Here is a 14,672-nt window from a genome sequence, read left to right on the forward strand (position 1 = left end):
GTAAGAATTCTCTCATGAATTATAACAAATTTATGACAGTATTACAAGGTATTAATAATAAAATGTTACACGGGAAAAACATACCTAATGTAAACTATGGCCTACAGTCAACAGTAATATTTTAATTTTCTTTCAGCAATTGTAACAAAGGTACCACCCTAATGCAAAGTGTCAATAATAGGAGGTTAAATGAGAACATTGTATTTTTTACATGACCTCTGCAATAACTCAACCTCTCTAATTAAAAACATAATAACAGTAATGTTTAAAAAACATTATGGTAAGTTAAAGAAACCAGACAAAAAATATACAAATTCATAGAGACAGAATTAGATTAGTGGTTATGTGGGGTTGAGGAAGAATAGAGAAATTGAGAGGTGACTGCTAAGGGGTATGGGGTTTTACTTTTAGGAGTAACGAAAATGTTCTCAAATTAATTGTGGTGATGAATGCACAACTCTGATTATACTAAAAGCCATTAACTGTACATGTTGGATGGATAGTATAGTACATGAATATACCTCAATAAAACTGCTTTATAAAATGTGAATGCACTGATCATTCCAATTAAAAAGCAAAAAAAGACTTTATGGACAGAAAATGAGAAATTTCACTTTACGAACTGCATAGTATTCAGGAAAGTATTTTAAAAGATGATGCACCTTAGGCTTCTGAGATTCTAAATAATCTAGGTTTTTAATTCCAAATATGCAGAAGATAAAGCAATATGCAAAGACTGTATCAAATAAGTCAACTAATTCTTACATTCCTTTCAGATTAAAAAAATGTAGTTGTTCTCTGTATAAATGAAAACATACTTTATATATTTACAACATTTGTTCTACATGCATGAGATATTGCCAAATCTGGCTACATATCCAATCACCTGGGGAACGTATAAAAAATAAAGTTCCCAGGCCCCATCCCTGGGAGATTCTGATTTTGGAAGTCTGGAGTGCGAGCCAGATATAAAGCTCATGTTAATTTATTAAGGAAATTTCTTAGCTCTTTTAACCGGTCCCTATTTCAGTGCTTTTCAAACTCTACTGTACATAAAAATAGTCTGCAGATCTTACTAAGAAGCAGATTTTGATTCAGTAGTTCTGGGATGGGGCCCAGGAATCTGCAGCTCCAGCAGGATCTCAGGTGATATCCATGTTACTGGTCCCAGGACCACACTTTGAATAGAAATACCTTATGGGATCTTTCAACTTTTCCACAGGAAAAGACAGCAGCATTATCCTCGGCAGTTCCTGCCCTGAAATATTTTCTTCTAGTTTTCTCTGAACATCCTTTAGCATAGCTAAAGTGCACAATTCGCAAAACAGTTGATATATTTTACTATGCACCCTACTATCCAGAGGATGGAAATTATTTCCACCATTTGCAGATAGAGTAACACTAAAAGATGAATCTTACCAATGTCACAATGCAGAGATGAAATTAAAAATTTATATAATTTTCAATATATGTACGAGGATATTCATCACAGCCATAGTTATAATAGTGAAATACTGGAGGAAAACTTAGATGTCCAACCAAAGAGGGCTAAATAAATAAGTTCTAAGACAAACTTACAATGAAATACTAGGCATATGTTAAAAATTGTATAGGTATTCAATTATTGATAATGAAAAGATGTTCATGATAAATGGGAAAAAAGATTACAATACTAAATTGTTTAAAGCATTGTCCTCAAAGTAGTACAATTTGGAGTGATTTTGATGTTTGCTTACCTGGATTGCCTAATATTTCTACTATGACATATATCTTAAAAAATTCATAAAGAGTACAAAGGGGATAAGATGAAAACCAAGCAAACCCCATACATGCAGATACCTTTCAAGGACCACTACAATGGCCTGACTGATCATTAACTTGCTTTCCAGAGAGTGGTCAAGGGACTTCCTATATTAGAAGCACCTAGAAAGCTTGTTCAAATTGCAGGGTCTTGCACCCCACCCAGACTTACTCAATCAGAATCTCTGACAACAGGCCCAGGAATCTGCAAAGGAAGCAAACACTGACTCTTGCAGACAGTAAAGTTTGGAAAACATGGCATTAAACAAAAAGCTTTCGTTTTGTTTAAGCAGGGGCCTGGACTAAATTTTAATCTATCTTGAATGGCAACCTACAGCAAATTCAGAATAAGTGAAATCGTGGTATGTTAACCACGCACACCCACACTCACAGAGACCACTGGAATTTGAAAGGACAGAGATAAGATCAAGTTAGCTCTGAGTTTAATGCTACATCAAGTAGGAGGCAGCCAGGTACAATGAAAGGAGAACTAAGCTGGGATGCAAAGGGAGGAAAGAAACAATCAGAACCAATACATGACTCAAGTGTCTACATGGACTAACCAGGTATTTTCACAGCACTCCCCCTTGGCTGAGTCTGAGTCTCATTTCACACGTGAGGAAACTGAGGCTCAGACAGGTTAAATAACTGGTACAAGGTGGCACAACTACTAAGGAGAAGGACCAGAATTTGAACTCTGGTATTCTGACTTAAAAGTGCCTGTTCTGTGGTGGATACCTGAAACTATCAAACTACAACCCAGAACCCATGAATCTCGAAGACAGTTGTATAAAAATGTAGCTTATGAGGGGTGACAATGGGATTGGGAAAGCCATAAGGACCACACTCCACTTTGTCTAGTTTATGGATGGATGAGTAGAAAAATAGGGGAAGGAAACAAACAGACAAAGGTACCCAGTGTTCTTTTTTACTTCAATTGCTCTTTTTCACTCTAATTATTATTCTTGTTATTTTTGTGTGTGTGCTAATGAAGGTGTCAGGGATTGATTTAGGTGATGAATGTACAACTATGTAATGGTACTGTAAACAATCGAAAGTACGATTTGTTTTGTATGACTGCGTGGTATGTGAATATATCTCAATAAAATGAAGATTAAAAAAAAAAAAAAAAAAAGTGCCTGTTCTTTCCACCACTGAGGAAGCCACAGCACTCCGTGATCAAAAGCACAGCCTTTGGAGGCAGAATGCCTAGATTTGATTCTAGCTCCTGCCACTTACCAGCTCTGTGATCTTGGGCAAGTCACTTGCCCTCCCTGAGCCTCACTCTTCCCATTAGTAAAATGATGATGATAATAAGAGCATCAAATTTTCACAGGGTTGCTGTGAGCATTAACTATGGTAGTATAACTATACCACTTAACACGTAGTAAGTGACCCATAATGGTGGCTAGTGATGCTCAGATCAATAGAATATAATACTATCCAAGGTTCAGCAACTATATACCTCCCTAAGCCCCAGTTTTTACCTCAACTCTAAGTCCCTTCCAGTTTTTTTAAAATGACAACAACAAAAGAAAAACAAACCTGTGCTTGGCTATTAGCATTACTAAGTCTCAATTTTAAGCATCTTATGTGAACACTGACCATTTCCCATGAGCTGATTGAGGTCACAAAGGTTTTCCTTATATTTGACCTACATATGTCTGAAACTATTCTTGTTATAACCCCTTCTATGATGTTCTGTCCCCATTTAGTCTTTCATTATTTAAAAGTACTACATAAACATTTATTATGGAAACAAATGTCTAAGAAGTTCAACCTTGCTCCTGTTGCTTTCCTTTCCCCTTTCCAAATACATTCCTGTTGATAACTCAGTAGATTCTGGTGATTATGTCTTCCAGAGATCCTCTTTGAAATAAACTCAAAGGCCTGGGGACTTTATATTAATAAAGTTCCTCCACAGAATCAAGAAATTATCTTTCCTGCTCTCAAAACATATCCCCCAAAAAATTTGTTGAGAGAAAAGGTAAAAGAAATAATTTACTAAATGCTTTCAAAACAAGAAGTTAACAATAGTTTCAGGAAATTTCTTAAGCTATACAAATTAAGAGCATTTTCCCAAAAAGAACCATGATGGATTTTTTCCCTTTAAAACAGAGGGGAAAATAGCAGGAGAAAGAAAAGGCTCACATAAGCTGCAACGAAGATCTAGGAAAAGAATATAATCGGGGGGGGGGGGGGGCAAACCCTTCATTTTAATCCATGATTCATTTTAATCCTGGATCACTCAGAAGGTCATGCCAGCTAAAACTGGAATTTATTAAGACTAAGACTATATACTTACCTGCAGTTCACACCAAGCAACCTCAACCCATGTTTCAGTGTCCAGTCCTTTATATACTGTTTTAAATGCTCCTCTTCCCAGCTCTATGTCAAATTTCAGGAATCTGCCACTAGGAGAAGTAGCTACAGCCTTCATTTCTGCTTCTTCTTCCATTTCCTTTTCATTTTTCTCCTTGAAACAATCTTTTGAGGATTCTGAAATCGTCTTTGAACATTGTTCATGCTTAACTTCTTTTTCACCTCTTAGCACATTTGTAGGAAGTTTATCTACTCTTAAAATATTTGTTGCAGCCTTTATTCTTTCATCTTTGGGGGAAGATTCTGCAACTTTGCCAGCATCCGTCATCTCAACACTCTTTCGGAAAAATCTCTTCCTTTCCACAGTTTCCCCAGAAGCAGAGAAGGTACTGTTTCTTTCCTTCCGTCTAGCTTCCACTGTCAAAGCTGCAGCAACCTGAGGAACTCTGCTTTCCAACGAAATTCCATCAGGTTTCTCAGAATCGTCTGTGCTAGCTGGCTCTCCTGAATCAGTAGCCATTATAATTAAGGTTGGTGTTAGAACTTTTCCTGTTTCACTCTTTAGCCCAGTTACATCTCAGGTATCAGAATTATCAGAATGGACTTCCTTTAATGTGGTCTTACATTTCCATAGCAACCTGAAGAGGAAAAAAAAGGATATTTTAAAATCACCCCACAAAGGAAATCATTAAGGAGAAAACAAGTCACCTGATTTTTTAATCCCTTTTTTTTCTTAATAAGTTTATTCCTTTTTCTGTCCAATATTAGCAACCAGCAGGCTCCAGGGACTTTATCTTATCTTGTTTACCACTGCAGCCAACAGTGCCAAGCACACTACTTGTTATATAGCTCAATAAGTTTCATATTGCATCAATTTTGGTTAGGAACCTAGTTCTCAGCCCCATCTATCAACTCATCAATTCAAAACAAATCCAAACCCTCAGTTCACTTAGCTATGAGGTGACACACACAATAAGTAAAACAACCAGATAATTTCCAAGTGATTTTTTTTTGCCTAAAATTCTAGAATGAATCTAATAGTAGGTTTGAATAATACAAATACTTATAAGCTTCCTTTCAGATTTTAACAGAAACTACAGTCAAATATTTATACACAGTACTAAAAAAAAGGCAAGAAACACTTAAAAACATACATCTTTTTGAACCAATAATTCTTATAGGAATGTGCCTTAGAAAACAGTGAAGAATCTGTGCAAAGATTTAACTACAAAGACATTCATTACAGATCTTATAACTTGGAAAAATTGTAACCAAACATAAGTCCCAGAGAAGTGTAATAAAATATCTCATGAGATATGATAGTGTTAAAAATAACACTGAAGTTTTTCACGAGATGAAAAGACATTCCCTATATATGGTTAAATGGGAAAAGGAATATTTACAACAAACCTCCATTTTAATATATATATCTATATATACATACACATATAATACATACATAATATATGCATTTGGTATGAATATACCTAAGACTAGAAGGGCATACACTAAAATGATAAAAGGGTTATTAACTCTGAATAATGGGATTATGGACTTTTATTTTTCTTTCAGACTGCTTTTTGATATTTTTGCAGTTTCTAAAACTTTCCACAATGAACACATGCTATATCTGCATATAAGGGGAAAAAGTTTAAGTGAATTGTCAAGCCACCAATGAGAAAATTCTTCCCTTTTTACAACAATCATGCATTGCAAAGTTAAACCTGTATACCTTTTATTATGTTATGTGCCTTAGAGGGCACCATTTGTCAGAAAAATTTGTTATGAATGATACCAAACAAAAATATACAGAAATATCAAATTTGAAAACCTAAAAAAAAGGAAACTAAAACAAACAAAATTAGCAATAATACCCCAAATTTTTCTACACATTCAATGCAAACCCTACCAAAATCCCACCAAGCTTCTCTCTAGAAATTGAAAGCTGATACTAAAATTCATATGCAAATACAAGGGATCTTGAGTAACCAAAATAATCTTGAAAAAAGAACAAAGTTGGAGAACTCACACTTGCTGATTTCAAAACCTACTATAAAGCTACAGTAATCAAGACAGTGTGGGACCAGCATATGAATAGACACATAAATAAAAGGAACAAAAATTGAACATCCAGAAATAAATCCACATAGTTACAGTTGATTTATCTTCAACATGGGTACAAAGACAACTCAATGAGGAAAGAACTGTTTCTAACAAATGATGCTGAGAGAACCGGATATCCACATGTAAAAAACTGAAGTCAGACATTATACTTCACAGCATACACAAAACTTAACACAAACTAGATCATATATCTTTTTTTAATTCAATTTTATTGAGATATATTCACATACCATGCAGTCATACAAAGCATGCAATCAATAGTTCACAGCACCATTATATAGTTGTGCGTTCATCATCAAAACTAATTTTTGAACACTTTCATTACCACACACACAAAAATAGTAACAATAAAAATTAAAGTGAAAAAGAACAATTAAAGTAAAAAAGAATGTTGACTGCCTTTTTTTAATTTTTTGCCCCTGTTTTTCTACTCATCCATCCATACACTGGACAAAGGGGACTGTGATCCACATGGCTTTCCCAATCACATTGTCACCCCACATAAGCTACATTGTTATACAGCAGTCTTCAAGACTCAAGGGTTCTGGGTCATAGTTGATAGTTTCAGGTATTTACTGCTAGCTATTCCAATTCATTAGAACCTAAAAAGGGTTGTCTATATTGTACATAAGAGTGTCCACCAGAGTGACCTCTCAGCTCCTTGTGGACTCTCTCAGCCACTGAAACTTATTTCATTTCAATTCACATCCCCCTTTTGGTCAAGAAGATGTTCTCCATCCCATGATGCTGGGTCTAGATTCCTCCCCAGGAGCCATAATCCACGTTGCCAAGGAAATTTGCACCCATAGGTGTCAGATCCCACATAGGGGGAGGGCAGTGATTTCACCCGTCAAGTTGGCTTAGCTAGAGAGAGAGGGCCACATCTGAGCAACAAAGAGGCATTCAGGAAGAGGCTCTTAAGCACAATTACAGGGAGGCCTAGCCTCTCCTTTGCAGCAACAGTCTTCCCAAGGGCAAGTCCTGTGGTAGAGGGCTCAGCCCATCAAACCACCAGTCCCCAGTATCTGTGAGCACATCAGCAACCATAGAGGTGGGGAAGCCCAATACCCCTGCATTCTCCCACAGCTTCTCAGGGGGGCTCTGCATATTTTTTTCATTGTTTTTTTTAAATTAACTATTAACTATATCAAAAAACAATTTTTTTTAAACATACAATAAAGAAACATTTCAAACAAACCAAAACTAGGGAAAAAGAAAAAGACAACTAACATAAAATAACTACTTTACTTCCAACATGTTCCTACTCTACCCCAAGAAAATAACCTAATATAGCAACATTTCTGTGAACTTGCTCCCACCATACCCACCAGAAATTAACAAACCATAGTCATTCCTGGGCTTTCCCAGAATGTTACATTTACCCACAATAGCTTAGCTGTTCTTATTGGGTTATCGTTCCCCCTTCACTAATTGTTCTCTATTGCTAGGTCCCCTACATTCTATATTATAAACCATTTATTTTACATTTTTCAATGTTCATATTAGTGGTAGCATATAATCTTTTTCTTTTTGTGCCTGGCAAATCAGCATTATGTCTTCAAGGTTCATCCATGTGGTCACATGTTTCACAACACCATTCCTTCTTGCTGCCGCGTAGTATTCCATTGTGTGTATATACCACATTTTATTTATCCACTCATCTGTCGAAGGATATTTGGGTTGTTTCCATCTCTTGGCAATTGTGAATAATGCTGCTATGAACACTGGCGTGCAGATATCTGTTCGTGTCACTGCTTTCAGATCTTCCGGGTATAAACTGAGTAGTGCAATTGCTGGATGGAAGAGTAACTCTATATCTAGTTTTCTAAGGAACTGCCAGACTGACTTCCAGAGTGGCTGAACAATTAGACAGTCCCACCAACAATGAACAAGAGTTCCAATTTCTCCACATCCTCTCCAGCATTTGTAGTTTCCTGTTTGTTTAATGGCAGCCATTCTAATTGGTGTGAGATGGTATCTCATAGTGGTCTTAATTTGCACCTCTCTAATAGCTAGTGAAGCTGAACATTTTTTCATGTGTTTCTTGGCCATTTGTATTTCCTCTTCAGAGGACTATCTTTTCATATCTTTTGCAGATTTTATAATTGGGCTGTCTGACCTACTGTCATTGAGTTGTAGGATTTCTTTATATATGCAAGATATCAGCCTTTTTTCAGATACATGGTTTCCAAAAATTTTTTCCCATTGAGTTGGCTGCCTCTTCACCTTTCTGACAAATTCCTTTCAGGTACAGAAACTTCTAAGTTGGAAGAGTTTCAATTTATCAATTTTTTCTTTTGTTGCTTGTGCTTTGGGTGTAAGGTCTAGGAAGTGATCGCCTAATACAAGGTCTTGAAGATGTTTCCCTGTATTATCTTCTAGGAGTTTTATGGTACTGTCTTTTATATTGAGGTCTTTGATCCACTTTGAGTTAATTTTTCTGTAGGGTGAGGTAGGGGTCCTCATTCATTCTTTTGGATATGTATATCCAACTCTCTCAGCCCCATTTGTTGAAAAGACTGTTATGTCCCAGTTCAGTGGCTTTGGGGGCCTTAACAAAGATCAGTTGGCCATAGATCTGGTGGTATATCTCTGAATTCTCAATTCAATTCCTTTGATAAATATGTCTATGTTTGTGCCAGCACCATGCTGCTTTGACTATTGTGGCTTTATAATAAGCTTCAAAGTCAGGGAGGGTAAGTCCTCCCACTTCAATTTTCCTTTTTAGAATGTTTTTAGCGAATCTGAGGCATCTTCCCTTTCCAAATAAATTTGATTACTAGCTTTATCAAGTCTGCAAAGTAGGTTGATGGAATTTTGATAGGGATTCCATTGAATCTATAGATAAGTTAGGGTATAATTGACATATTAATGACATTTAGCCTTCCTATCCATGAACATGGAATATTTTTCCATCTTTTAAGGTTCCCTTCTATTTCTTTTAGTAGAGTTATGTAGTTTTCTTTCTATAGGTCTTTATATCTTTGGTTAAGTTTATTCCTAGGTATTTGATTTTTTTAGTTGCTATTGAAAATGATATCTTTTTCTTGAGAGTCTCCTCACTTCATTCATTTCTAGCGTATAGAAACATAACTGACTTATGTGCATTAATCTTGTATCCCACTACTTTGCTAAATTTGTCTATTAGCTCTAGTAGCTGTATCGTCAATTTCTCAGGGTTTTCCAGATAGAAGATCATATCATTTACAAATAATTCCTTTCCAATTTGGATGCCTTTTATTTCTTTGTCTTGCCAGATTGCCCTGGCTAGCACTTCTAGCACGATGTTGAATAACAGTGGGGACAGCGGGCATCCTTGTCTTGTTCCTGATCTTAGAGGGAAGGCTTTCAGTCTCTCACCACTGAGTACTATGCTGGCTGTGGGTTTTTCAAATATGCTCTTTATCATATTGAGGAAGTTTCCTTCAATTTCTACCTTTTGAAGTGTTTTTATCAAAAAGGGATGTTGGATTTTGTCGAATGCTTTTTCAGCGTCTATTGAGATGATCGTTTGATTTGCCTCTTTTGATTTGTTAATGTGTTGTAATATATTGATTGATTTTCTTATGTTGAACCATCCTTGCATGCCTAGAATGAACCCCACTTGGTCATGGTGTATGAATTTTTTAATGTAGCTTTGGATTCAATTTGCAAGTATTTTCTTGAAAATTTTTGCATGTATATTCATTAGGGAGATTGGCCTGTAGTTTTCCAATTTTGTAGCGTCTTTGCCTGGTTTTGGTATTAGACTGATGTTAGCTTCATAAAATATGTTAGGTAGGGTTCAATTTTCTTCAGTGTTTTGAAAGAGTTTAAGTAAGACTGGGGTCAGTTCTTTTTGGAAAGTTTGGTAGAATTCCCCTGTGAAGCCATCTGGCCCTGGGCATTTACTTGTGGGAAGTTTATTGATGGCTGATTGGATCTCTTTGCTGGTGATTGGTTGGTTGAGGTCTACTATTTCTTCTCTGGTCAGTCCAGGTTGTTCACATGTTTCCAGGAAATTGTCCATTTCCTCTACATTATCCAGTTTGTTGGCATACAGTTGTTCATACTATCCTCTTATAATTTTTTTAATTTCTTCGGGATCCACAGTAATGTCACCTTTCTGATTCATTATTTTGTTTATATGGGTCTTCTCTCTCTTTGATTTTGTCAGTCTAGGTAGGGGCTTGTCAATCTTTTCTCAAAGAACCTACTTTTGGTGTTATTTATTCTATTTTTTTTGTTGTTGTTGTTCTCTATGTCATTTATTTCTGCTTTAATCCTTGTTATTTCTTTTCTTCTACTTGGTTTAGGATTAGTTTGCTGTTCGTTTCCTAGCTTCTTCAGTTGCTCCATGAGTTCTTTGATTTTAGCTCTTTCTTCCTTTTTGATGTATGCATTTAGTGCTATAAATTTCCCCCTCAGTACCACTTTTGCTGCATCCCATAGGTTTTGATATGTTGTGTTCTCATTTTCATTTGTCTTTATATATTTAGCAATTTCTCTTCCTATTCTTCTTTAACCTACTGATTGTTTAGGAATGTGTGGTTTAACCTCCAAGTATTTGGGAATTTTCTAAGGCTCTGATGGTTATTGACTTCTAATTGTATTCCATTGTGGTCAGAGAATGTGCTTTGAACAATTCCAATTTTTTTAATATATTGACACTTGTTTTATGTCCCAGCATATGATCTATTCTGGAGAAAGTTCCGTGAGCACTAGAGAAGAATGTGGATCCTTGTGATTTGGGATGTAATGTTCTATATATGTCTGTTAATCAAATTCATTTATCAGATTGTTTAGGTTTTCAATTTCCTTATTGCTCTTCTGTCTGGTTGATCTATCTATAGGAGAGAGTGATGTGTTGAAGTCTCCCACAATTATTGTGGAAACATCAATTGCTTCCTTTGGTTTTGCCTGTTTTTGTCTCATGTATTTTGGGGCATCTTGATTGGGTGCATAAACATATACGATTGTTATTTCTTCTTGTTGAATTGCCCCTTTTATTGTATGTAGTGGCCTTCTTCATCTCTCATAACATCCTTGCATTTAAAGTCTATTTTATCTGAGATTAATATTGCTACTCCTGCTTTCTTTTGGCTGTAGCTTGCATGAAATATTGTTTTCCATCCTTTCACTTTCAATTTCTTTGTGTCCCTGTGTCTAAGATGAGTCTCTTGTATGCAACATATTGATGGTTCATATTTTTTGGTGCATTCTGCCAATCTATATCTTTAACTGGGGAGTTTAATCCATTTATATTCAATGTTATTACTGTGAAGGCATTTCTTGAATCAGCCATCCTATCCTTTGGTTTATATTTTTCAGATATACTTTTCCCCCCCCTCTCTTAATGTCCTTTGACGTACCCATACTGAATCTCTTTAGTACTGAACCTTTCTCCATATCTCTCTCTCCTTTCTTTGTTTCTCTGTTGGTAGGGATCCCTTTAGTATCTCAAGTACGGCAGGTCTCTTGTTAGCAAATTCTCGCAGCATTTGTTTGTGAAAAAATTTAAGCTCTTCCTCAAATTTGAAGGAGAGCTTTGCTGGATAAAGAACTCTTGGTTGGAAATTTTTCTCTCTCAGAGTTTTAAATATAACATGCCACTGCCTTCTCACCTCAGTGGTGGCCACTGAGTAGTCACTACTTAGTCTTATGCTGTTTCCCTTGTATGTGGTGAATTGCTTTTCTCTTGCTGCTTTCAGAACTTGCTCCTTCTCTTCAGTGTTTGACAATGTGATCAGAATATGTCTTGGAGTGGGTTTATTTGGATTTATTCTATTTGGAGTTTGCTGGGCATTTATGATTTGTGTATTTATGTTGTTCAGAAAGTTTGGGAAGTTTTCCCCAACAATTTCTTTGAATCCTCTTCCTAGACCTTTACCCTCCTCTTCCCCTTCTGGAACACCAATGAGCCTTATATTTGGATGTTTTATATTATCTATCATATTCCTGAGGTCCATTTTGATTTTTTCAATTTTTTTCCCCATTCTTTCTTTCGTTCTTCCATTTTCTGTTCTGTCATCCTCGAGGTTGCTGATTCACTGTTCAGCTTCCCGTAGTCCTGTACTGTGAGTATCCAGAATCTTTTTAAGTTGGTCGACAGTTTCTTTTATTTCTGTAAGATCGTCTATGCTTTTATTTACTCTTGCAATTTCTTCTTTATGCTCTTCTAGGGTCTTCTTCATGTCCTTTGTATCCTGTGCCATGCTCTTGTTGTTTGCCTTTAGTTCTTTGATTAATTGCTCCAAGTACTGTGTCTCCTCTGATCTTTTGATTTGGGTGTTTAGGTTTGGGTTATCCGTATCGTCTGGTTTTTTCACATGCTTTCAAATTTTCTGTTCTTTTTGGCCTCTTGGAATTTGCTTTACTTGATAGGGTTCTTTTAGGATATGTAGATTTATTCAAACACTTATCTCTAACTTGTCAGCTCTACAGCTTGGTGGAGTACACTTTCTCTAACTAACCAGCAGGTGGCAGCTGTGAGCCACCTATTCCCCTCAAGCCAGTTCTCCCCAACTTTGTCTTTGTGGTGAGTGGGGGTCTGAGTCTTGTGGGGGTCCAATTGGTGCACCAAGTTTGCGTGTGTAGTTGGTGCTGCCTGCCCTGAATGTGGGGCGTGTCTGTGCAGTTAGAGAGGGAGGGCAGCTTTAATAATCAAGTCTCCCAGGTGTTCCTGGAGATTTAAAGCTGTTGCAAGAGTCTAAACCTTCAGTTCAGTCTTGCCCCAGTTTGTCTCTGCCGCTGACCCACAAGTCCTTGGTATTGGCATATGGTCCCTGCAACTTCCAAGTGGGTCTTTCTTCCAAGCCATGCACTCCTAGGGCCTCTGCTGAGGGAAGGCTGTTATATCACAAGTGGGCGCTGTCCCCCAAGGGAAGATCTGGGCCGCAGGGCCGTGTAGTTGCATTCCCAGCCTGCTGAAAGGATGACTGTATGGGGCGTGTTAATTTCCCTCTTTTTGCACAGCTCCGCCTTCCCCGCTCTGGGACAGTTAGCTGCAGGTACGCGAAAGGCTATTGTCCATGCAGATATTGTGGTGTGTGTGCGTGTTGCAGGAAACACTTACCGCCACACTAAGTTATTTTCTCTGGCCTGTAGTGCTGGCGCTGGGCAGGAGTAGTCCCAGCCCGCCAGGAAGATGGCTGTAAGGGGCATGGTTATTTTCCCCTTTTGGCTAACCTCTGCCTTCCTCACTCCAAGACAATCAGTAGCAAGTGCGCGAACAGCTATTGTCCACGCCAGATACTGAGGCGTGCCCACAGGTTGTGGAGACACAGTTCCCGCCACGCTTCACTGTGCGGTTCTCACTGCCGTATCCGCAGCCGCTTTTGGGTTTTTAAAGGTAGCCTGACTCCAAACGCCAACCCACAGTTTCCCCAGACTGCAGCATGCATGGCTCTGCTTATTCAGCAGGCTTACACACTTGTTTCAGAACGCAGACTCTTGGTTTCACCAAGTGCAAGGTTCCTGTGGGTTTGGCAGACCTTGTTCAGCTGGTGCATTGCTGGAACTGGTGTTCTGGGTCACTTTCTGTCTTTTATCTACTATTTTTCACGGTGACTTTTTTTGCCCTGTCTCTCATAACTGCCATCTTCCGGAAGCCCATATATCTTAATGTAAGCGATAAAACTACAAAACTTAGAAGAAAATAAATGTATATGTTCATGCCCTTGGGTTAGGCAATGGTTTCTCAGATATGTCCCCAAAAGCATAAGCAACAAAAGAAAACATACATTGGGACTTCATGAAAATTAGTAACATTTCTATGTCAAAGGGCACAACAAAGAAAGTGAAAAGACAACCCACAGAATGGGAGAGAATATTTGCAAACCATATATCTGATAAAGGATTTCTATCCAGAATACATAAAGAATTCCTACAACTCAACAATGAAATGACAAATAATCCAATTTAAAAATGGGCAAAGGATTTGAATAGACATTTCTCTAAAGAAGATATATAAATGGCCAATAAGCACATGAAAAGATGTTCCACATCACCACTCATTAGGGAAAAGCAAATCAAAATCACAATGTGGGAGGAACCTAAGATGGTGACTAGGTGAGAGAGAGGAAAAAACACCTCCGTGGAAAACACTAGATAAAAAACCAGAAAGGACCCAGAACACCACTTCCAGAGTAGCACCAGCCGGAGAAGTTCTGGTAAAGCCACAGGGAACATGCATTTGATGAAACCAGGAGTCTGCATTCTGAAACGAGTGAGTGAGTAGGCTGAATCCCTCAGCCACGCTGCAGTGTGGGGAAATGGTGGGTTGGCGTTTTTTTTAAAAAAAAAAAAAAAAGAAGCCCGGGAACAGCTGCAGATAAGATGGAAGCAGTCTGGACTAACGCATCGGTGTCTGGGGTGGAGGATACCCCTTCCCACACCCACTGCTGATTGTCTCGAGTCCAGGGAAGCAAAGGGGAGACGCACGACTT

The 14,672-nt window shown here is 37.6% G+C and overlaps 1 protein-coding gene across 1 annotated transcript in view; it reads right to left on the bottom strand.

Moving 5' to 3' along the window:
• LOC119522157 (serine/threonine-protein kinase WNK3-like) overlaps positions 1-14,672 on the bottom strand; it is a 185,664-nt gene that overhangs the window by 138,914 nt on the left and 32,078 nt on the right. The window contains exon 2 of the mRNA XM_037820811.1: positions 4,106-4,760. Coding sequence (XP_037676739.1) covers positions 4,106-4,642 — 537 coding nt within the window. The 5' untranslated portion in view covers positions 4,643-4,760. The remainder of the gene's footprint in view (positions 1-4,105; positions 4,761-14,672) is intronic.

Source organism: Choloepus didactylus, chromosome X (genome assembly GCF_015220235.1).
Source record: "Choloepus didactylus isolate mChoDid1 chromosome X, mChoDid1.pri, whole genome shotgun sequence".
In the NCBI taxonomy this organism is placed as follows: domain Eukaryota; kingdom Metazoa; phylum Chordata; class Mammalia; order Pilosa; family Megalonychidae; genus Choloepus; species Choloepus didactylus.